The sequence below is a fragment of the Aythya marila genome (genome assembly GCF_965140915.1).
Source record: "Aythya marila genome assembly, chromosome: 20".
Lineage (NCBI taxonomy): Eukaryota > Metazoa > Chordata > Aves > Anseriformes > Anatidae > Aythya > Aythya marila.
Window position 1 is genome coordinate 8,954,991 of NC_139061.1, and position 25,896 is coordinate 8,980,886.

General features: G+C 36.4%; 1 protein-coding gene across 3 annotated transcripts in view; it reads left to right on the forward strand.

The window, feature by feature from the left end:
- Positions 1 to 25,896, forward strand: part of BRIP1 (BRCA1 interacting DNA helicase 1) — a 58,582-nt gene that overhangs the window by 27,473 nt on the left and 5,213 nt on the right. For all 3 annotated transcript variants that reach the window (XM_082776076.1, XM_082776075.1, XM_082776077.1), the window contains 3 exons: positions 11,998 to 12,157; positions 12,889 to 13,010; positions 23,591 to 23,703. In XM_082776076.1, coding sequence (XP_082632202.1) covers positions 11,998 to 12,157; positions 12,889 to 13,010; positions 23,591 to 23,703 — 395 coding nt within the window. The remainder of the gene's footprint in view (positions 1 to 11,997; positions 12,158 to 12,888; positions 13,011 to 23,590; positions 23,704 to 25,896) is intronic.

Genomic DNA, 25,896 nt, shown 5'->3' on the forward strand with positions numbered 1-25,896 from the left:
TGGCTCATCAGGAGGTTAGGCAAGTGTCAGAGAGAGCTCGAGAGAAGAGATTATGTTGTATACTCGTGAAAGGGAGCATGATCATCCCTTTACTGCTAGAGCTCAGCCTCGGAGATGGAACATCGTTGTTGTGTTTTTTAACGTGCCTTTTTCAATGGTGGACTTTAATGTGAGCATCTATAAAGATGCTCATTTGGAAGCTCTGATGTTTGTATGAAGCATGGTTTGTTATTGGGTTGTTACGGAAGTTGGGTAGGGGGTGTTCTCTAATTTACACATTTTGCATCATTGGCAAGAGTGCTTGTGGGCTTGAATGGTGAGCTCCAAACGCCCAATGTTGCTGTTTGTTGAAAGCCTTTGTGATGTGCAGTCGTGTTCCTGCGGTAGGGAGTACAAACACGCTCCTCTGAAGTGTGCAACCCCCCTTTATATAATATTTATCTCTCTAGAGCAGTGCCATAATAAACATCAAATAGCTTAGGCAGAATAAGCATACAGGCTTGAAAGGCACCTTCTGGATTTTGGCAATTGTGCTGTCTCATCAAGGACATCTTATATTTATTTGTAAGTTGCATACAAAGGTATGTGGGGGTGTGTGTACATCTGTATGCTATGTGTATGCCAATAGTTTGCTCAATATCTTAATTTGCATGGTGGTAAAGAGGGTCTTTTGAGCCACGCTATTATTTAAGATCAGGATGTGAATATCGTTCCTTGATGTGTTCCCTAAGAAAAAAAATGCACTTTCACAATATTTTGCCATCCACTTCTCAGACTACAGAGAACAGCCGTTAGCTGTTGGTGCATGGTGCTGCACCCAGGTGTTTTACACGTGGCCCCTCCACGAGTTCCCCGCAGCAGCTTCCGACCGCTGTCGTGGCCGTGCTGTAGTACTCAGGTGCTGTTGGTTCAGGAGAGGTTTTCCACCTTATTTTCATGAATTACTCTCTGTGAAGAATGAACAAATACACATTCTGTGCCTTACTGGGCTGGTATGGTGACTAGCAAGGGACTCGCAATTATTAAGAGCCCTGTGGCACTTGCTTTTTGCATAGAGCAGCTGTACCTTGTGGTAGCACCCCCACAGGGTATAAAGTAGAACCTGTAGCGACACTCTGGCAGGTTATGGGATATTACGTGTATAAAAGATTATATTCTGGACTGGTAGATGAGTGCTTTCCTTGTGAATTTCACACCCTGAGAGCAGTGCACTTTAATATTTGATTGCGCTGTTAGTTTAAATACCCGGAGCATGCAGCATCAGGAAAATAAACTAAAAATCTATTACTGCTTCTCACTTCTGAGCTCTGACTTGTCAAAGTGCTGCAAGCTGAGTTGTTGTATCTAGCTAACACGTGCTCTAATTTCCATTGTAATTAACACTTTCTGCTTCCATGTTTTTCCTACCAATTAAGTAGAAACTGCCTTGGAAAGGGGTTTTCACGGTCAGGCAGTGGCTGTGCTCAGTTTGTGAATGACCAAGTCCAAATACTAAATAGCAAGTACACTCAGCATCGTTTTTCCTTGGGAATTTGTGATGAAAGGAAGAGAAATCAGGTTGGAAAAAAATATTTAATAAGGAACAATATCCATAAACAATGTTATTTTTGAGAAGGTGCATCTTGCACAGGTTCCTTTGACAGTAATGTTCAGTACCAGTGCAGCCTTGCCAAGTCGTGATCCCCTTTGCAGCTCTTAGAGGTTCACTGCCTGGTGAGGAAGAGGTGCAACTTTGCGTGAAAAAGGCTACGGATGACATAAAATAAATTCGTGAACCTATATTTAGGTAAGATACTCTCTATCAGCAATGTAACAGCATATACAAGAATTGGAATATGAAGTATATTGAAAGCGATACGTGGACTGTTTTAACTGCAGAAAAGTTCTACTTCGTTGGGAAACGTGAAATCTTGTCTGAGGAAATCATGACACTTGCCAGTTGGGAAAGAAAGTTTCTCTGTGATAAAATATGATTTGTGAGACGGTATATTCCAAAGAGTATTCATTGCATTTTAATTTCACAGTCCATTAATGTGTTTTTAAATGTTGTCAAACATAATTTCCACAAAACATAAAACTTCTGTTTTATGGCTTATGAATGAGAGTCAGTTTCTGCGACTTACTCCTTATTGCCGTTGGTGCAAAAAGTTTTCTCTCTGTATATTCCCATTTGCTTCATTCTTTGCCTTGATCTGAGATCGTGGCCCTACTTCCAAAGAAGAGGTTTCAGATGTCTCCAAGAATCAATGATCCTGTTCCCTGTTAGGATTTGGCTTTACATAATTACCAATTACAAGCTGAGTGTCGTGCATACAGTACATGGTTGTTGCTGAGAAATTCTCTTGGTTCTTTTGCATGCACCAATTTGCTGTATAATAAGGGAAAAAATGACTAAGGGGAAAGTCAAGAGAATATTTATTAATATGATTCGGATTTGAATAGGATCATAAAAATTATTTAGTGACTACAGGTGTAAAATGCCTCTGTAAATTTAAAACTATTTTTTTTCCTGTTCATGTCAGTAGCCTAAAAGCTAAAACCTGTTCCTCTCCCCCTGCTGGAGTCAGTTCCCTGTGACAGGCACCTGACTGCTTTGGGTTCCTGTAAGAGCATTTGCAGACGTGGCCAGCCTCTCGCCTAGGACTACGTGTCTCTTCGAACCAGTGGTCCCACGTGGCCCTGTGCTTCGCTGCTGATGTGCCACTAAGCCAGCCTTGTCTTTCCTTTCTCTTTGGTCTGGAAAAAAAGAGGTCAGAGATGACTGAGCTTGGTCTTTTACTGGAGAGGGAGAGGACAGCAATATAGGATGCTGAGCTCATTAATGAGCAGTTAATACATATATTCCATTCTTTATTCAGAACAAGGATATAAGCAATTCTTTATTTATAAATAGATTTTTTTGGAGAGCCTTTTTTGCATGAAAGATTGTTCTTTCACTGGAAAGCATATTGATAGCCTAAGGTTAATGTACAAGTAGCTTTTGTAACACACAAAGTGTTGTCTTGGCTAACTTTAAAACAAAAAAAAAACACAAAAACAAACAAACAAAAAAAAACACTGTTTTGAATCAGGATTTAGAAACAGCTGTGACAGAGCTCAAAGCCTCCGAAGGCTATCCAGGTTGTTTTGTAGTAAAACAAGTCGTGTGGTTTGTTTTCTTTTTTTTTTTTTTATTTTTTGAAAAAGATTTAATATAAAAAAAGCTTCTTTAACTGTAGAAGCAACGTATTAACCGTGTTATTCTAGAGTCTTTGGTGTGCAAAACATTTCATTTTTCATTACTGTTGTCGCCATTCACATATTCCATTATTTAGGGAGGTTATTGAAAAATTGATGGTATGTTGGTACCAGAGAGACATCCTGTAGGCTGCAGTGTTGATTTATGGCACACGGAACACAGTTCAGTGCTTCAGTTTCCTGCTGGGGAGCGGCACTTTGTCACCGTCCCTGAAGAAAAATCATACCAGTGAAATCCCCTGTGTTTCCCCCAAGTTGAGTGATGCATACTTTTCCTTCAAAAATGATTATGAATTATTCACCTTTTATTGTGCTGGAGTGTGCACATGGTGATCAGAATCTTGTTCATAATACAGAGTTTTTCACCATGTTCAGGGTTTAGCTTAATTATGTAGCTGAGTTGCGCAGCAGCTTTTATCTGTTTCCCCCTGCGTCACGGTGTGCCTGCCAAGCTTGAGTGGGCTAGTGAAGATTTTACCCCACGTTTCCTGGCATATATAGATAGCTCAACACATGAGTCTTGGTCCTATCTTTTTTCCCTTTAATATATTACAAGGAAAATGTTATATTTTCCTTTAATAAATTATAATATATTATAATCCTATATAAGGTTGTGCTTGAGGAAGTATGATACTTCTAAACTTAAAAAGATGCATTTTCCGCACAAATTCTTGGAAATCATGGGCACCTACAAGGTTTTATTTTCCAACTGGTTCTCTGTTGTGAAGATACGATATGAGATGCCTTAGTGAAAAATCTCTTAAAAGAGATGATGCGGTAGCGATACAGTTTTCCTATTGAGGACAACTTTCTCTCGGGAGGCACATAGAGGAAAGACTCCAACTTGAGCGATTTTAATTTTGAAATCATGGCTGTCTGTGCAGGCTTGTATTCTTAAAATCACTTTCCTTCTAACTACTTTGGTTTAAATCGATGCACTTGATTTGCGTTTTGGTGTAACAGATGGAAAGGGTTAGCAGTCAAATACACATCAGAAAATCTTCCTCATCAGCTGAAAAGGAGAGGTTCTGAAAAAAGTTCCCCATTTTCCTCTGTAAGTGGTACTTAGACGCGTATGCATTCTGGTCTCATTCCTTTGCAGTGCTTACTTTTATTTCAGGACTTTCTAGGCTATTTCCACATTGAAACTCTTCTCTCTATTGCCTTGTGTGTACATATATATATATATATATATATATATATATATATATATATATATATATATATATATATATTTGGTGAACAGATAAATTAGCATTTTGTATCAACTTAAATCATTCAAAAGAATTAATTTTAAATACTTCCTTGTATTGTGTTAGGTACCTCCCATAAACATGAAGAGGTTTCTGTGAATCAGTCTATTGCTTAACCTTTCATGAAAATCTAATTGAGTGCAAACAACTGCTTAAATAATTCAATGGGCTATGTTATTCTTGGCTGGCGTAGTCCCAGCCTGGTGCAATGCAAATGACTGGGTGTCATGCAAAGTTGATTTTTTTTGTTTTGATGAATGTGATTAGGATTAAAATCAGAGTTGAAAAAGCACACGAGGTGTTTAAGAAGAACAAAATGGAGAAGAGAGAAGATATAAATTAGCTCTGACAATTTCGTAAATCACTTGTAACTAAAAGGTGCATGCTCTTAGAGTCCTTTTGAAAACATAATATTTTTGGTGGTGTTCATGAACATTATTGGGTTTGGTTGTGGTCTCTGAGACATTCTTATTAAAGGACATAATGCTTTTTATAGTACTCTTTTTTATTAGTTCAAGAATGCTATTTCTTGATTTATTTGAAAGACTTGAATAATGGTCATCAGAATTTATCAGTTATGCGACCCAAATATTTTCCTTCCTGTTCGTCGAAGGAAAATCAGCTTTTTCCTTTTACCCAAATCCTTCCAGGCAATTAGCTGGTTCTTTGTCCCTTGTAATCTTCTATTCGCATTTCATTCCTCTTTGCTTTCTTCCTTCTGCCATTTCCTTTGTGTTCACTTTTAACCTCAAATGACTTTTTTTTTCCTTTTAAATATAGAAATAGAGTTAAACTGCTGATCCCATGCCACCGCAATGACCTTGTCAACTGTTGCTTTCCCCAAATTGAAGGCTTCCTCCAGTGTTGGAGGTCAGCTGCGTGGAGGATTCCGGGACACTTAGTACGAGGCACAACAACCTTGTAGTTCAGAGAGCCTTTGAGTAAATTCTACTAATTCTGTACTTTCCAGGACGTCTCTAGTTCTTGAAGTATTTTTGATAGGAGCCTGTAATACTACCATGGAAGTGATTAAAAAAAGTGGGTGCAGTCTGGCAAAATACATTCTCCAGGGCTACTTTGAAATGACATGAATTGAAGGCCACTAGTGTTTAAGCAACATGCTAAATACATTTATTTAATGGCCGAATATATTTCGGGATTATCACTAATATAGAAGTGGCTTAATTCTTTCAAATAGAAGTAGAACATTCAAGCAGGTAATTAACCATCACACTGAGCAGACTAGAGCTTTGCAACCAGGGGGAGAGTGGGTTGAAGAAAAAGTTGCAGCTGTAGGCAACCAGCTGAGTCAGCAAGCTGCTGCGTCCTGAAGGCTTATTAAAGGTAATGCAATACCTGCGGAATTAGATACATTATAAAAACATCTGTGCCTTGAGATCATCAGAGGATTACTTCTGTGGAAAATATGATGTTCTTTATCCTAATAGCTTAAATTCACGGAAGGATCTGTCAGTCTATAGATTTATTTATTTTTTTTAATATATACGTATGTATATGTATTCCTTCCCCCCACTGGAAGGAAGAGAGAAGGCAGCTGATGCAGATGCAGTGTGAATTGTCTGGTGATATATAAAGCAACCTGTACAGTTTACTTGCAGAAAGCCCAAATGGTGGGAAACGTAGTAAAACAAGAAAGCTGTGTTTCTTTTTGACATCCTTTCTGAGCGTACGTTTTCCATATGTGTAGGGTAAACAAGGCCTTTTATTTATTTGGTTTTGACACCTGTTATTTTTCTGTCAAGGCACAAGTGCTTTATTGAAGAAAAAGTATTTCATATGCACTTAGTGTATAAATTTGGTGTCTACACTGCCTCCTCCGCTCCACTGCCTCCTCCTGTTGCTTAGATAAATTAAAAAGCACTGAAGGACTGAGCTATTCAATGTCTTGAAGCAGAATAAAGATTGAGATAAGTAGAAGATGGTGAGAGGAAAAGATACAGAACTTACTGTCATCTGTTACCAAGGAGCTATAAATTACATCTGGCATAGTACTTATTTAAAAGGTTTGTCATACTGCTGGTGAGGTCTGCCGAAATAGTATGTTTTTAAAAACACTTTAATAATATTAAGAAGTTTTAGTGTTAGATTTTTGGAGTGCTGTATCTGCTGTTCAGCTTGTTTTGGTTCATGAATGAAATGACAATATTCATCAGTTGCAGATATGCGTCTCCTATGGTCTATTTAGTGATGTATTTTTTCTTTTATAATGTGTTACTGAAATTGAAATGCTGGTAAGACATTGTGTTATACAGTAAGGAAATGTATAAGAACTTACTAATGTATGTTTAAATATAAAATATGAAGGGATACCTGTTTCATTTTCATTAGTTTATTGGATTATTACTCAGATGAAGGTGGAAGAAACACTAATTTTAAAGTTAGAACAACATCCATGGGAAAAAGTTGTATTGTTTCATTTAAATGAATAGGTTTTAGTTTAGTTGCCTTTGGATAAAATTTCCTTATTCTGATTTTTATGATTGATTTTGTGTACATGTGGATTTTATGGCGTTTTTCACGGTATAAGACCGGCAAGTCTGGAAGAGCACAATTCAGTTGGACGGGTTCTCTTGTCTCTCTGAATCTAACTGTCATTGCCAAATTGTGCATCCTGTATGCATGGAGCGGTGCAGCTGGGTATGGGTCCATACATCTGCAGTTTCTTAAAATGTTTTTGGTACTGTAAATTTAAAAGTGAATAAATCTCTGAGACTTTCTAGAAAAAGAAGCCATTTGGTGGTCCTGAGAAAAATTGTAATTTCCATAGTCTGTGTAGTAGGTAAGTAACGTGATGTATTTCAGTTTTCCTAGATGTGAAACTATGTTCTTCTCCATCTGCCAGGGCTTGGGGGAATCCCTTTATTCTGGGTTTGAAATCCCTAATCTTCCTGACTGTAGTGTACTGGCTTAGCAGAGGTATCTTTTGGAAGCACCTTCTCGTAGTCGGTTGTAGGTGTTCAACAGGGAATGGCCCAGGTCAGTCTTTTCTATTCGTTGTTTCTCCAGAAACCTCAGGTGTTACAAAACGTAGCTGGAAATGGTCTTAAGATGTGTATGTCTATATTTTATTAAAACAAATATAATATTTTTGAAATGAAAGGGAAAATGTTTGTAGTGTGAGATTTTAGGTGCTTCTAAAACTGCCACCTTTTCCTCACACCGTTCCAGGTAAATGTAGAATTTTGGTGGCTGTGTATAGAATGTGCCTTAACAGACTGAGACTGAAAAGACGATGCAAGAGGACGTCATTATAGCAGCGGTGCACCTCTGTGTACCACTTACACACGTTGGTGGATTGAAGGCTAACCCTGCTTTCTGCAAGGGACTGCCCTGTTAGTCCCAAGCGTATCAAAGCCCCTTCAGTTCTAGCAAAGTGGAGCTTAGTGCGCTAAGTCCTGTTGCTCAGCCTCAGGGTTGGACAGGGATGTCTGCTTTCTGCTTCTGAAGTTTTCTGCTGACTGTGTGTGGAACTTCTGTTTGACCCTTCAGACACATTTCCAGTCCACTGGAGACACACTTTGATTTGAAGCAGTGCTTATTCAAAAAGAAAATTCTAGTAGCAAACACACGAAGAGTTCTGCATGGGAAAAGGCTTTTAGATCAATGTTAGTCCCTCGAGAATCTCTGACTTTTTGCACTAACAGTGGTGCCAATACTGTGATTTTATTAAGAAAAAACTAACGGCTGTTTCATTGCTCTCCTCAGCTACCCTTTATATCCAAGTAACGATGAAAACGTTAAGTATCCTTAACAGTTGAAAAGTGAATTTCTTATCGTTAAAAAGTAGTACATACAAACAAGATGAAAAAACACTGAAGTTTAGAGAAGGTTTTGTGTTTTTTTTTTTTTTGGTGTGTAATGGCAGGCTTCTAAGAGGGTTATGAGAAATTTGTGTTAACTTTTGTGCACCTTGAAATACCTTTTGTTCAGTTGTCGTTATACAAACCTATGGGTAACAAGATAGCACGCACTTTTAAAGATGCGTGAGAATATGCAATGCAATTGTAACTGATAGTTATTATTAAAGAGTTAATAGTTGTTAAACTAGCTAATAAAGCCAGAGTTATTTTATTCTCTCAGGGGCTACTTGGGTCACAAGTGGCTTCATTATCCTTTTATTCCCACTGTACTGTTCTTGAACATCTTATCATATTTTGAACTGTTCCATAGCTTCCCCAGGCACTTCTTGATGGAGGGATTATTCCCGTAATCCCTTTCTCCTCTACTAGCAAGGAGCAATCCATTCATTATGTCAACCAACGCTAAAATATTTAAAGAATAATTTATGTAAAGAAAGTTTAATAAGAAGTGCTCGTAGCAGGACAAGAGCTAGGGAACTGTAAATCAAAATAAGTAGCTCATCGTGTCATTGTGTTTTCCATGAGACCCTCCCTCATCGCAGGTATTTGCTGCTTCAAAAATCCCTGTCAGTGGTAAGGAATGCTGCAGAAAAAGTGTATTCCCAGATTATGCTGCAGCAGTGTGATGGCTGCAAGTTAACTTCTCAACTTCTTTAAGATGCTGGAAATTACAATGAACTTGCCTTAGGGTAAAATACATTAAACAAATCTTCAGTCTTGCTCCGTGACATGGGAAACCTCTAATGCAGGTTTTGGCACTGTATAAAACAAAGCAGCAAATGAAAAGGAGCAAAGCTTTTCCTTCATGGACACAGGATGAGAGGATTTAGTTTAGGAGTACAACGTAATGGCAAGAGATGTTAAAACTTTTCCTCTGTTCCCAAACTCCAAGAGTGCTTCAAAAGATGCCTTAAAAAAAGGGGGGGGGATGCTGACAAAGATGAACAGTAAATCTAAATACTGAGCTCGTGGGTTCTGTGGATCATAGCTTACAGGTGTCCTTAAGTAGAAGAAAGGAAAAAATGGCAAAAAGCTATTGAAGTAAACATCCTTCAGTGCATGGGAAGATGACAGATTCTACCTAACAAGATTTTCTGCTTTCTTGGAGGAAGACCATTTGTTAATAAACCATTTGAGCATCCATTTTTAGGGGATTTAATAAAATATACGCAGACTGCCTTCCACTGCAGAAGCTATTATTCCCTTGGGTAGAAGAAGTGACTGACTGTGGGCATTAATGGTTGCTTCTTGTGATTCCTGGCATTATATCTTGCTCCCATTTGCACTTTTTCAACCTGAAGCGAAATAATTTTTTATGAGAATCTTGCATTTGATTCATAGTTCCTATGAGGCATGCATGTGTTTTATATTTTATTTATTTGTATTCGGTCATGTCCATAATTCTGGTGGGTTTTGTGTCTGTTGCATGCGTATTGTGTGTGTTTGCACATATTTTTCTGTATACAAGGAAGTTTCCATCTCCAGGAAGCTCCATTAAGTAGGAGAAGTAGTAGCTTGTGTATGAATTAAATGAATTGTTCCATTCTTGCCAAGAGTTTTCATGAATAATTTGCATGTTTTCATCCAAAAAAAGTAGATTTTTTTTTTTTATTGTGGTGGTTGCCCTCAATTAAACAAGAAACCTGAACCTCTTCTGGTTTGATAGATACTTGCCTGGAGGGGTTGGGCAGCCCACACAAGAGAAAAGGATGTTTTCTTAACAATCTGGAGGAAGGTTTCTTAGTACCATCTTTCCAGAGATGAATGGAAGTTATCCTGCTTTAAACTGTGAGTGAAATACAGTGGAGTTGGGGATTAAGTAACTTTGTAAGCAATCTTGCCCTTTCTGAGATGATCCAACAGGCTTTGGTTCGCTTCATTACGAAACCATTTTTCTGATAAGAATGCTTCATGAAGTGTGCTTGTAAAATTTCAATTCATTTATACCCAAACGTGTCCTGTCTCTCCCATCTCAGCAGCCTCCTTTTTGCCATGCGTGGTAAACAGAAGCAGAAGTGAATCTAGCACAGCTTGTCAGGTGGATGCCCGGACAAGCATTAGGTTCATAGAAGGAAGAATGAAGTCTGAAAAGTTGACGATATTACAGTCAGGGGCAGCTCTAACAAGTCTTAAATGGAGGTACTTAGAGGAATAATTTGATTCTCTTCTTTACCAGAATTATCTCCATATCATGGCCAAGAACGGAAATCTCAGTGGCAGGCTGTGGATGGCCAGATGCACAGTAATTGCTTGGCCATAATATTATGGCCCTTTATATAAAAAGAGATTACGGACAGGATTCTGCCAGGAAATGACAGAGCTGGTAGAGAAGGGGACAAACACTAGGACAGATACTTTTGGAAGAAATGATCTCTTCCCCTGTAACACGTGTGTGTGTAGGAGGCTGTTCCTGCTGGTCACCGTTTGATCTTTCTTCAGTTGCTGGAGAGCAGTACCTTGCCAGCAGTAAGCAATCATAATTGTCCGGGTAAAAATGTGAACACAGCTAGTCAAAGTTCAAAAAGCAGCATGGTATTTGACCCTTCTGACTTGCATGTTCTTCAAGAGGGACCAATCCAAATACTTAAAGTCAGAGAATAAATTCAGATCTTTGGTGTTAAGAATATGAAATATACAACTGTCTTCTTATTAACAGAGTAATTTTGCAACAGCCTAACTGTACAAGATCCTTGGATTTTGGCTGGAGTGCATCAAAAAGGCAAGTGGGCTAGGAGCTGAGGGATGCTGCCGCTCCTTAAGCACTGCGATGGGACTAGTGGAGGTTCCAGCTGGAGCAGTTTGTGTAGCCTGAAGCAAAATAGTGAGAAAGTCTTCAATGAGCGGAGTTGAGGGAAGTACAGGGAAATTAAGAGCATAGCCCATGTTACAGAAACTGAGAATTTAAAATCTTTTATACATATGGATCTTGGTAACTCTACTGCACGGTATTAGTGACACGCTAATGATCACTGAACAGTAAAATGAGTGTAATAAAGTATTTACCTTCTGTCCACTGAACCAGATCACCTCAGTTCATTCTAAAATGTGTTGGTTGCCTTTCATTGGTCTTGAGGGCATTGCTGTGCACCATTGAGCAAATACGTTAGGTAAAGGAATGACTTCTGCTCCCTATCTTGATAAAATTCAGTCTAAAAACTGATGAGAAAAGGGCACATGGTGACAGCTAACTGCAAATGACCCCCACCCATCTCACTTCTGCTTTCATGGTAATTTTACACTTTGATCATTTAGGTTTTTATAATGCAATACGTATTTTTCATTATATTCATACTGAATGTGGAACAAATTTATTTGCTTGCAGGGTTGGAACATGTACTCATCTGGAGTAAAATATGTGTAATTCAAAATCTGGCAGATACAACAAAGCTGACAAAAGCCCTTCAAGAAGCAGAGGAGGCTGTTGACAAATGCTACATCAGTACCTCCTCCCCTAACTTATCTATGCAAGTGTTAAAGTATTGAAATATTGTGCAAATTTAAGATGCAAGTGTTTGTTTCAAATGAATTCAGAATTCAGTATGTAGTGAAACTTGTATTCATATATACAAAAACAAAATAACCATCCGAAAGTGTTTTTTAAAATAAGCGGATTTTTCTCTTTTCAGCTTCTGGACAAATTAAAAGATCGCTGGATGCACACTGGCTTATGGAGAAACCTGGAGCTGGTTAAGACGGTCATTGCAGAGCCTCAAGGAGGAGCAAAGAGTGACTTTGACGAACTGCTGAAAATATACTATGATGCAATCAAATGTAAAGGAGAAAAAGGTACTTTTTTCTCACGTGTAATTGTTGATGCTGACTCATTAGGTTAAAAACAAAAAGTGGGTGATACTTAATATGCTTAATAGATAGAATAAGGTATGGATAAACAAAATGAATTTCACCTTAATAAGTTGTTGTGATAAATGAGGAAGGTTAAGTGCTATTTGCATTGTTGCATGAACATAAAGGGCATACAGAATGATGCATAATCCTGATAGTGGTTTTCAAAAGGCAGTGAGCTGTGTAAGGACATGTATTTACGTGTCCAGCAGGGTGCAGACTGGTTTCTGAAAGAATCAGCTTCACCATACATTCCGTAGCTTTGATTTACATTACAGCTACTGTAAGATTTCTTCTCAAAATACTGAAGTATGGAGAATAAAGAATGATACTATGTCAAAAATGTATGTGTTTTGGAATGCACAATTGAAGGTTTAATATTTAAAACTTTGTAGTAGATTCATATGGTTCATGCATAATTAAGTACCACTGTATCATATGATGCAAAATTATTTTGTTACTCGTATTCATAATGACAATTTTATCAATCAAAATGAGTTAATCTAATTCTTTTAACAAAATCTCCCCAATTTTAAATTTCCCTACCTTTTCCAGACAGGTACAGTGTATTATGCTATATTATGTTTTGTTTTTTAAAAACTGTTGCTGAAACTTTCTTCTAATATTCAGTTTATCAATGGGAATGATGTCTATCCCTCTTTGGCTTGTTCAAGATGGAGCACTCCTTATAGCTGTATGCAGAGGAAAAGTTAGTGAAGGCTTGGATTTCTGTGATGAGAATGCCCGAGCAGTTGTAACCATAGGTATTCCGTTTCCAAATGTGAAAGACCTTCAGGTAGGATATCAATACCTAATTGAAAGAGTTGTACATTATTTTTATGTCATGTTTAAAATACCAAACGTGCACAAAATATTTATTTGAAGTGTTTACCCTTATGTAATTTTACTCCTGTCAGTCTCATTTGAATTCTTTAAGTTACCTTTTACACAGAAAAAGGAGGAACAGCACAGCATATCTTGTGGACCTAAGTAAATAAATATATAATGTGCTAGGTAAAAGTATTGTAAGTTTTTTTGACATAGTGAAGGCTATTGCATTGTTAGAGTGCTTATTAGCTTCATCTCCTGCCAAGCACATTACTTGTTTCCATCTTTACTTGTCTGTTTTTATATGCAAAATCTTATACCATTCATATAGAAATAAAGTTACTTTCTGTCTTTACTTTATGGGGCATTTGGTTGTGAAAATACAGGATAAGCACTGTGGGAAAATACTATTTTAAGTAAGGCATTCAGATTGATTAGAAGACTATTTCAGAAAATACACGGAAAAATAAAGATAATTGCTTCACACTCTTTGTTTTCACTTTCACACACTCCGTTATTGATTGCAGTGTGTCACCTTTCTCATTCCTATTACCTTCTTCAGTGTAACTGTGTGACACTTCCCATTTAAACTGAGAGTGGAAGTGTAAACTTTTTCAAAGCTAACGCTGCTTATCAGCTTGAGATTTTGAGTCATGAAATTATGACATAATGTTACCTCCTCCTGGAAACTGAGGGTATTACTTTTTTGATAATTCAAGTGTCTTCTAACTTTAATGGAAAAGTATTTTTCTAGATTTGCTTTCTACTTACTGAAAAAAACACAACACACATATATAATTAACTGGTATTTAAGATCACTGAAAATAAGCTTAGTGCATGCCACTTAGTTGCTGGCAGTTGTCAGTGATAACAGCCACCATCACTGCTTTATCTTATTGTGTACCTTTTAGGGCTTTTTGAGGTTACTTCATGAAGCTAAGAACCAAATATCACAGAATAAAAATCAGAAACAGACAGATTCTGGTTATTAATAATGCCAAATCAAACAGGAAAATAATAGGTTTGCACTTCAAAGCCCAAACTGCCTCAGCTTTGGTTTTAGAGTTGTGTTCCGGGCTTAAGTGGACAACCAAAGACTTCTTTGTTGTCTGTGGCATGTGCGTAGTTAAAGCCTTGGTAGAAAAACCCCACATCCTATGAGGACAAGTAAGGTTATGTTGGTGGCTGCCCAGTGCAACGTTCTTTTACTGTTGGTGTAACTTTCCTGAGGCACTTACTCAGCCATAACATTTTTGTCCCACTAAAACATAACACGCTGTGCTTTAGTATAAAAACATTTATGTTCAAAGAATATTTAGCACAGTTTCTAGAGTCAGAAATGCTTTGTTTTTGAAGTGAACACTGTAATGGTATTTTGGAAATACTTGGCCTGTAGTAAGGCTGGAACTCTTAAAATTGACTCTAAATGGCTTCCAGAAAGTCAATATTCTTGTATTCTAAATAATACAAAATAAAATTGAAAAGAATGTGTCAAGGGTGAATTGTGTTTGTAGAGGATTATGTTCCTTAAGGTTAAAATAATTGCATTCTATTTCCCTTTAGGTACAACCAAATATGTAATATAATAGGGATTTGGGCAATACGTTCCATTACTGATAACAATTCCAAATATTAATGTTAGGTTCAACTATTATTTTTTTTAAATTACACTGAAGAAAATCTCTAAATTTTTAAGTAAGGATAGCAACAGTAGCTGCCAAATTGCATGCAGCTAAAGGTTGGTGTGTGTATATTTAGATATGATAACGCACAAAGCACTGCACTGATCAATTCTAGATGAGAGAAGGGCATGCACTGGTCTCTCAGCGTCGGATTTGAGGAGCTGGCTGATTGTGTGGTAGTGCTCCTAGAATACTGCTAGGGGAAATTGTTCTTAATATAAATACATCTTTTGCTCAACAGCTTGGATTCAAAGTGATAGCCAGCTAGCAGCTTCCCCGTAAATTGACTAATGCCCTGTTTTGTCCAAAGCTTTAAGTTTCGAAGATACCTTTTTAAAAAAAAAAAAAAAAAGTAGCTTTACTACGTAAGCTCATATTGTCAGTTGGGTAAAGAAGGGTAGACAAGGAAATCACTCAGTGGAAATAATTTTATAAGGCTATAAGGAAGATAATTGCAGTATTTTATGAAATATATATTTTTCTTTTCACTATTGTTTTCAAGGCATATTAATAGTGCTCATCATACTAGGAACACATAGATTCTCTCTTCCAAGTACAACCAACTGATTTTTTATTTTTTTTTTTAGGATGACTGATTTTAATTTAAATGTTTCTACTTGTTAACAAGTTTTCTATTTTTTTTTTTATTCTTTTTCTTTCCTGGGGTTAAAAGAATCAGATTCTTAAATATTAGAAAATATGTTTCTGTGCTGTTTTATCCCTTTTTTTTTGGTGGGATTTTAGGATATGTTGAGTTCCAAAATGAAATGGTTAAAGTTTGTAGGCTAGTTAAGACATTTGCTTTGATGAAATAGTTGGTTAGCTAAATAAGAACATAGCTTAAATACTAAGAATTTTGAAACTTCCAGATCTGAAAATTTGAGCACAGCTTGGGTTTTGAGTAGACAGAAGGAAATTCAAAATATAGCAACGCAAGTCAAATTAGACCTTTTTAGATATCCAACTGTAAACAGTTAGATTTATTGTTTTACATAGCAATAGATGCTCAGTAGCTGTACTGAAGAAACTGATAAGATTATTAATAACGACATCCTTTATAAATAGAAAATGCAAGATGTTAACAATTCCCTTGAAAATCCATGAATGATGCTTCTGGGGTAGGTTTAAATAACTAAAAAGTGCTCTGTTTTTACATGAAAATACACTTGCATGTCTGCTTTTTGGGTTAATAAAAGTTCTCGTAAGGCTCAATGCTATAACCCCTTACTCCTGCACATAGCTTTTACTTGTGTGAGTAATCCCTTTAATACTACTAGAACTGTGCACAATCATAAGGGTTTATTGAATTGTACCTTAGGAGAGCAATATTTTATGTTGGCAGCTTGATGTTGGCTCATCTCCACTAATATTACTCATCTGTGATCAACCTGCTTTCTAAATATATTTTATGATTTGTAACTTGATGCTAATACCAGTGAACTGTAATATTAGAGAACATAAATAATGCGACAGAAAAAGATGTGTAATCCCATATACATGTTATCTGATGCTAACATACTATTTATTAACTTGTTATATATTTTGAATTGTAGCATTTTGGATCTGGACATCAGTCTTCACTTGGTCAAGAAACTCACTGTCAAATATGATGTATAATATATGCACATGCTTGTTCTAAATATATGCCACAACTTCTGGTAGAAATGGCAAGCATCTGGTCTTTTCCAGTTGCTCACTTAAGAATTTCAGGCACAAAGAATCTTAAGCTTACTTAGTTTCACGAAGAGAAGAGTCTAAAATACTTTGTCAGCATTAGGAAGAAGGAAATGATTAGGGTTCGTAAGTGTCCTTGATAATAACAATACTGTTTTAAGGAACAGAGGCCAAACCCTTAATTCTATATTATTGAAAATGGTTTCATATTGCTGGAGAATCAAATTGCTAAAGCAAAATATATGAAAGAAACGTTAAAGTATTGCTTAAAGCTATGGTACTCTCAATGGTAGGGTTTGGCTCTAGTGAAGCAGGAAAATTTATTTCGGAGCCAAAAATGACTTCTTTGGCTGTGACCAGGATTTCCTCTGCCCACCTCTGGGACCTGAAACCAGAGGTAGGAAAATCTGATTTTGGAGCCAAGTGTGACTTGCTTAGTTTGAGTCATAATTTACTGTTCTTACCTTGGGGATGTGAAAATAAAGGAACTTGCTGTGAAATGTTGATAATGGGCGACTCTGAAGTGCAAGCATTAAGCTAACTTTCCCAGAGAGCATTTCTTTGCTTCCACCTTTCCAGATGCTTTTGATCGTAGTACAGCAGAGTGTACTTAATCATATAACAGCTAAGAGAACTTACCAAAATATAGAGGAAAAGGCAGTCGAATACTTCTACATTAATAGATATGCAAGGAAAATAAACTTGATAAGGCTAGACTTTCTGTGCAGAGATGTTACTCAAGAACAGTAACTGAGTTTGCCATTAATGAGAAGTATTTCCCATAGCTGCTACAGTGTGAATATGAACTAAGACGGCAAATACTTTCTTTATTGTTCTCAGCAACATAATTTGTGAAACGTGGTGGAACACATTATTTCAATTACAATTTTCTTGGTTATATGCAGCTTAACGGTACCAAAAGTTTGCAGCTGTAAGGCTGAAGTTCCTTTCTCATTTCTTGAGGGATCAAAAAATTTGAGATATTTGTACCATTTCAGAATAATGAAATTTTTCATTATATTTAAGGTAGTTTCTAGTCCTTGTGGCTATTTTTAAGCCTACATATATTTTCTTCATTTAATGGAGGAAGTGTGCTAGAGAAATGGTTAACAAAATAATTTTCTTGCATACTATTGTGTAGGAAAATAAAATCTTATATGAAAATGATTATTTTGTGTACCTATGAGTCGAGAAACATAATGTGCACTCTATGAATTCCATCATGGCTTTGAATCGCTTCAAAAATAGTTCTGCTTCATATCCAAAATTCAAAGTGAGGTGAGGTTCTGGTTTGCCTTGCTTTAAGGCTTCACAAGCAATGCAGTAAATGTGGTGGTGTGGCAATTTCTTGTGTCAGTGTGAAGCAGTAAGATATCTCAAAAGCCTTTCACTTCCCACTTTTCCTTTAAATGAGAATGGCTGTAAAAAGTCAAAGCCATCTGCGCTCTTCTTAAGCACAGGCTTAACTCATGTGAGTAGCTGCAAAATCCTGTTGAATACAGCATTCCTCTAGCTAGGAAAGGTAACATTTAAGTTCAGTTTAACGTGCAAGATGAGCAGTTGGCATTTCTCTTCTGCCGGTGCAAGGCTGATGTCAATATGTTGGCACAGATCACAGAAATCATCTCTGAATATATCCGGAAGATAAGCCTTTGGATAAATAATACAGCAAATCAGAACTTTTCCTTTACCTTTAATAGTTTACTTTTATGATCCATAAAAAATTCCAAAGTGATTTTCTTGTGTTTATCTTATCCTTAGCAAGTAGGGTTGACCTTTAAGTTTTTACTTTACTGTCAAAGTATGTTGAAAGCTCTAAAAGTGAAGCTATCACCTTGGGGATTTGTAAGGATGACTGACACTTACCACTTCACCTTAGACGCAGTGCCACTGAGCGTATGCAGCAGCGTTGTACCTCTAGGGAGCCTGTTTGATTTTTTTCACTTCTGCTTCACTGGAAATGGATTGAATTTTCTCTTCAGAGGAGAGTTTTGGTTGCATTAGATTTTAATCAAGTCACTTGTTCGCAGTCCCTCAAAGCCTACAAGCCTGAGATGAGTAGATAGGCCTGGGGTGAATGTGCTACAAGATTTGTCAAACCGTGAAACTTCAGGATCGCTGAGATGCCACATGGTGTAGTTGACAATACTAAAAGTGTTCAGTGGTTACAACATTACATAAACTCCCCATCTCTTTAACACTGGGATTAAGAGTGAGAATACTTGGGAAGCGTTTAGTCATAAAATACCTTGTGAATTCAAAATAAGGGAAATATGGCTTTGCGTGAAGTGGTACTGCTGTTTTTCTGTCACTGAAGGTAGTGTTTGGCAGTCAGAGACTGTGCTATGCTGTCATTTGCTGATGGGCTGTTTGGCTTCATTTTATAAGGGATACCTCGTTATTAACTGTTGGAGGATTATGGGGAAACAGGCGGTGTTTTTCCAGTATTTGTATGTGAAAGCATAGTGTGTTGTTTATGTCTGATGATCATATTTAGAGGTACGAGATGGTTGGAATGACCTTAATAAATTATTGTCATATCCACAATCTAGTTCGGTAAATTATGGATGATGAGCATTTGCTTATTTCATGCTGTTTTGTGTTAACACCGTTTGCACTTGGAATGCCTGGAACATTTGAAGATGACGTCCTACCCTATCTTCCTCGTGTGGCCTAAAAAATGGAGCTGCTGTGTTTAGATTTATCTATCAGCAAGTCTGCCGGGGAGTGTGGATGTTTGAAGCATGCCCTGTGACTCAGCCAGGTCCATATATGTGCGTTATTTAGTCTTAAATGTCCCAGATGTTGTTGCTACTTTGGAAGGAAGGGGAAAAAGGTCAAATGCTTCACTGTTTAATGCTTCTTCCGTTTAAGGGTTTTCAGATAGAGAATAAATGGGTTTTCATGTCTTTTACTTTCCTGCACTAGCGAACTTTTATGATTACTTGGTATTTGTCAGGAGGAAAGTAGATGGCAAGCATGTTCCTGGAGAATTCCAATTATTGCTATTTCAGGTGGAGGAGAGACTCTAACTGGACACAGGAGATTCTGAAGAAAGTAGATTTGTTTAAAAAACGTTTTTATGTCTTTTTAGGGGGTGGGGGATGAATGCAGAAAATGAGGTAACCACATGGGTTTTTGTTTGTTTGATGTTGGGAAGTAGGGAATTAGATATTTACAAAAAAAAAAAAAAAAAGCAAATGGGTTTTGAAGTTTGCTGGATGACAGAAACAATATTTTTTTATTCTTAATTTTCATGACAATTTGTCCTCTCCTAACACCAGAGAAACAAGTCAGTGTAATGCAAGAAAACCTCTGTATCCCTTTTCTCTTTTTAATTTCTTGGAAGATAAATGGAGGAGAGTGCTGAGGAGTGGAGGCCATGAGCTTCGACATGTGTCTACATGTGCTGCCCTTGCGTCTGTGTGTATTGATCCAGTTCCAAGCTTATTTGCCCTTTTTCTTTCAGCAGTTCCCTTTCTTTAACATGGCACAATGCTGTTAGATACTGATCTAAAGACAGATGCAGGTTTAATGAGTGCTTTGTTTTGCTGTTCAGTGTTGCTGTTGTGTTCATGAACTTGTCTTGCCTTTAGACTTCTGAGTAATCTGGTTTGTAATCCCATAGGTTACAACCTGGAGGTCAATTTTAATCTACCAGAGAAAATGGGAGACAATTGAACGTGTTAGTGAAGTGATACCTTGTTAAAGAACAAGCCTGGCTTTTTAACTACTAGCAATAGCTTAGATTTTTTTGTTTGTTTCTTTCTTTCTTTCTTATTGCAGCAAAGTGTAGCACTGTAATTGGTTAAATGAAGTTTAAATTGGTTATTGCATCTAAAATTTCTGAAACTTTCCCAGATGAAGTAAAACCAACCACAGCTTATAGATTTAAATTGAACAAAATACTAAATGTTGTGCTGTGGTTTAGCCCATTTAACCTTGAGGTTGTGATAATTGCATTGATAAACGGGTTTACAGTAATCTGGTTATGAATGGTAATGTCCCAGACACATTCTCTAGTCCTTGGCTTTTCTGGTAGCTCTTAGCTCTGAAGTTCTGTTCTTTAGCTGAGATAAAATGATTTTAAAATGTTTTCCTTCTTAAAAATGTAATTTATAGTCTAGTATAATAGTTCTTACTCTTTGTAGGTTAAATGTTTTCTCCTTAAAACTGCTTCAGTAGTAAATTAGCATGATGATGTGCATGTAGATGAAGATATCTAAAATACACTGGCATTTTGTTTCAAATTTTCCTTATCTCAAGTTGCAATTATTACTGCAAAATAAGGAGAGGTCTTGTATTTACAGAACCGAAAGAACTCAATTCTCAGGGAACAAAAGCAGTGCTTTCATTTTATTGTCCAACGATTGATTTTTCTGCATAAACAATTAACTTATAATAGATTGCTATTTTTATACCTTGCTGTTAGTTAATTTTGAATAGGTCTGCTTCAGCCTGTCGTATTGCTCAAAATCCATGCTGCAGCCTTCTCTATGTAAACCTGCATGTTAGTCTGAGGTTCAAAAACCATCTCTGCTAGTCTTCTGAGTTTCACGTCATAAGCTGACTAATATAGTAAGCACAGTATAAATCCACTTTGCTTACTTGTTTATGTGTTACCTGAATCCTGAATAAGTCAGGGTTTCTTCAGGTGAAGCACAGTTTGCCACAGTTTTTTTGTGAGTTGTCAATGCTTAGAATCTAATAGAAAGAATGTTGTTGAATGTTTAATGCATTTGTTACTGTTGAATAAAAACTTATTTTTCAATCGTAATTAGCAAAACACATATTAAATTCTTTGAAATTGTCGTAGAAATTACCTCAAAAGATTTTTCCAAGTCATAAAAGACAAAGTTTGTTCATGACATTTAATTTTTGTTGCTGTTTCTCAGTTAATATTCCATAGTGAAAGATGTCGAACTAATTAATGATTAAAAGAACGAGCAGTTAGCAGGTATAATGCTGTTAGACTTCAGTAAATGGGAATGTGACCATGACCTCCCAGATAGATCAAAGCCTAATCTGTCTGACAGCTACAAGATGGCAGAGCTTGCCACGGGCCTTCTGCTGATGCTTGCTGAAGCTATTTGTCTGTAAAGCATGCCTGATAGCGAAGAGTATATTTTTAAGGATGAACAGGTAAAAGTAAAAGGCTGTCTTCTGACATTTTAACTAATCCCTTCTAGCCTGTGGTTTACTGCACATTTAGGATATTTGCTAGCAGGAGAGACTGGCTTTTTCACATATGCAGCATGTCATTTTGAATTGGGCGTTGATTTGATGTTTGATAATGTAAGAGTTATACAATGAAATAGATTCTGATTGCATTAAAATGACATGGCCTGGCCTTTTACCTTTCCTAGACTTCTGATGAAAACTGAACTCTTAGCAATGTAAGTTGTCGTCTCGTGCTGAGACGTGATTGTCGAAGTGAGAAAACCAAATGTTTATTTTCTGCTAGCCCTTTCTTAATTAAGGTAGAAAAAATAGGCTTTAAAGACCCATTGCAAATTTAGACCGAGTGAATACTGATTTTTATATAATTTGAAAAATTAAATGTCATCATTGATATGCTTAGAAGTTGTATACATTTGCATAATGCTAATATGTATTGGAATGTAACTGTAATGGATTCTATTCACAGGGTGTCATAATGCAGGTGATCTTCAGTGGTTTGTTTATGCACATAATTGAAATATCTTTTTTTTTTTTTTTTTCTTTTTTTAAGTATAGGACATATGACTGGTTATTCTAATACTGCTTTGAATAGCCTGCTAGAGGAGTAGGACACATTTGTTACAATTGGCCAAAACCTTACTGGTAACAGAATTTCTTCAGTAGAGGAAATTGTTAGAAAAATCACCAGGGCAAGAAGACAAATGCAAAGTATTTACAGGAGCATTATTGCCATTGGTTATGTTTTAAAGACTTGAATGAAATTTTCTAATGTCCTACCTAATTTGAAATGCTGAGGAACGCTCTGTTTCTCCAAGCAGTATTTACATCTGTGGAAAGGTCTGGATACAAGTTCCTTCTTACAAAATGGTATTAATGTGCCTAAGTGTTCAGAAGAAATCATCTTCTGTTTTGAAAATTATGAGGGAAAACTGTCGTGCCAGTCAATAGATTCTGAGTGACCGGAACAAATATTAAATCTGTGAAATCAAACTGAATTTACTTTCTGGCTGTAAAGATTGAATTTGTAAATTTGACAGGCAATTTAAAGGGCATAAGTACATAAAATAAGATTTCTTATCCAAATTCAACTTGAAAGTTACCTGTCAGAAGAGGTTAGAAGTCTGCTGTTTTCTCTCCTGAAGCGTGTCCTTTCGCTTGTCAGTTTAGAAAGGTTAATACTGTACAAAAGAGCAATGGAAAGACCCTTTCTGGTGTAGTTTTATGTTTGTTTATTGGGGGGAAAAAAAAATCCCCTGTTCCCAATAATAATAAATTCTTCTGATATATGTTAAAGTGTGTATAATGTCCAAGTAACAAATTCTTGTTCAAACTCACGTCAAGCGTGTTACGCGTGGTTATCCACACGATTAGAAAGGAGAGTTGAGGAATTTCTTCTGCAGTTGGTGTCGGAGCTGCCCTGGGAGCAGCTGGGAGATGGCATTTTTCCCGAAGAGGAGCCTGCTTCAGAAGCCCCCTCACTTTCAGGGGTGTTCTGCTTTGATAGAGAGACAGGAGAACTGCTGTTATTCGAGTTGAATCTGTATTAGTTCTTGTCTTTCTGGTCTGTGCATGTTGCAAGAGTTAGAAAGTCAGTGTCTCCATGGTATAAGCTCAGACGCGGTGTTAAACCTTTTTCAGAAGGTTTTGGTGATCTGTGGTTCTTAGGTAAATGACTCTAATGGCAAGAGCTGAGACCCAGAGTTATTTTTGTCTTGAGGTAGGCCTTAATTTTGACTAAGGCCATCATGCTTAGTTTGGTTGGCCATAATGTAATGTGAACAAACAATGGTTTGGTTGGGAAAATCACATTTATTTATGATCTGGACAAAACTTTCTATGGAATTGGAAATGGGATTGAAATGTTGTTTCTAGCCTGCTATTTTATCTAACAAGCTCCCTTTTTTCCTTTATGTATTTGCTTATTTAATCAATGTCTGATTCCTTTCCCTTTTTAGAATATTTCTATTTCAGAACTATTATTAAAAACAATATATTGTGATTTCTTTCTTAGGTTGAATTAAAGAGGAAGTACAATGACCAGCACAAAAATTCGAGAGGCCTTTTACCAGGGAGTCAGTGGTATGAAATTCAAGCTTACAGGGCTCTGAACCAGGCCCTGGGAAGGTGAGATAAACTGAACATAAATAAAAACATACTTATTTGTAGAACTTCTTGTTTGTGACATCTTCACTGATTAATTCCTCATTGTTAGCACAGAAGGAATAACCAGGCCAAAAATCTTTTTACAGAAATCAAGTCTTCAGCTGTTCTGTACTGGCAGAACATGTTGTGTATTTGTGTTGTTATAACTCCAAGTTTTCATTTTACATTCGGACTCTGCTTTAGTTTGTTTGCAGGTTTTGTTGTTGTTAGTCCAGATATACAGAAAGGAAAGCATTTGCGGAGAAAAATAATTCTTGAACTCATAAACCAAACAAGAATTCTCTTAGGTCTTTATATATATATGATATTTATAATATATATAATATATTATACATTGTATTTGTATTAGATTATATATAATATATTATATATATTATATAATTATGCTAATTATTGCTCTTGGTGGGCTTAGAACAGTTGTTTGATGTTTAGCTTACAAGTATTTTTTTAAAGGGAGAAATAGTATGTTTTTTGTTTTTTTTTTTAAGACCTTTGCAAAAGGTCAATTCAATTATGCTTACTGATCTTTTTCCAGATTTAGAAGTGGTATAGCTTACCTTCTCAAAAGGAAAAATACAAAAACCTAAAATTTATTAACAGGATAGAATTAATTCATCCTTCTCCAAAAAAGTTGATCATATATCTAGGTAGATACAGTCTATCATCTGTATCTGTCATGAATGATATACATCTGTTATAGATGTATGTGTGATATATATCTGCATGATAGAGGCACAGACACAGATTTATAGATCAGTTATAATAACATAAATGGATAGTTTGGAAAGAAACTTGAGAATATAGTCTTAAGTAATAAAATCTCATTGTAAATTCTTGTTACAGGTCTGATTTCTTAGATTTCACTTTGCAAAATAAGACCATTTGTTAACAGTTGTTAAGAAAGAAATAAAAATAGGTGGTGGAATTCTAACAGTAAGAAATGAATCTGAAGTTTTGTCACCGATGGGAGTTTTAACTTAATTCTAGCTTTAGTGAAAATTGCTTGTTGTATAATTTATGTGAATGAACTCATGCTGGTCTAAACTTAAAGGGAAAGAATAGACTTCCATTCTGAAATAAATGTGTGAGTCGTGTATAGTATCGTTAGACTAAGTCTTTACTAACTGAGGTTTGGTGAAGGATGACAGTGTATGATGACTATTTTTATAAAAACAGAGCAGTCTACTAAGGTGATATAAACCAGAATGTAGCTCATTCTGAAAACTGCAGCAAGTAGTTGCTGTAGATACAAGCTTCTTGCTGCAAGGATGCCTGCAGGGGTTGAAGTGAGCAGAAACACGCTAGTCTTCAGTCTGGCACTTTTCTCTTAATTCAGTGCTGTTACATTATACAAAGTAACACAAGTCCATGAAATGAAATAGCAGCCTTTGGGAATATAACAGATGGTGTGAATGGCCAGGTGACAACCATGCTATGAATTCGTTGCAGTGCTGCTTTTCCTAAAAAGTGTAGGATGTCTCTCCGGTTTGTGTCATTCATTTAAACTATGAGTTAACACTTAATCAACCAATGAAAAATGAAAAGTGGGAAGAAGTCTGTTCCTTAAAGAAGTTGTGGTAGCTTTTCTGACCGTGGAGAGACTTCAAATACAAATTTATTTGGAGGAAACCAACCTTGACCAACCTTGTCACTCCCATTTTACTGCCTGACTGTTATGCTTGTGTTTTCGTGTACATATGTACATCTTTTTCAAAAGTTGCCCTCTTCTTATGAAATGGGAATAATAATCCGAAGCTATTACAGACAGATTCTTTTCCACATTTCATTTATGTTATTACTGTTCTTTCATATTTTTTTTCTGGGAGGCAGTGTATAGAAATCCAAATAATGTTAAAAATATCAACACATGTGAAGTGAATATTGGAATATTTTTGTATGCCTGTAACGACTCAGTTACAAACTTAACAGTATCACTCAGCTTTGATTTGCAGAATTTTACATTTCTTTATGAAAGTGCATAGTTTAAAAAAACTGCAAGCCGTTGTATCAGTCCATTTTGTTTTCTTTTACACTCTTACATGTTCAACTTTCAGTATTTAATTTATCCAGTTAAGAGTGGAAAACAAATAATATATGGTTTGATTAGCTGCTAAGTATTTGTATTTATTTTATTCGTTTTCATATAGTACATTC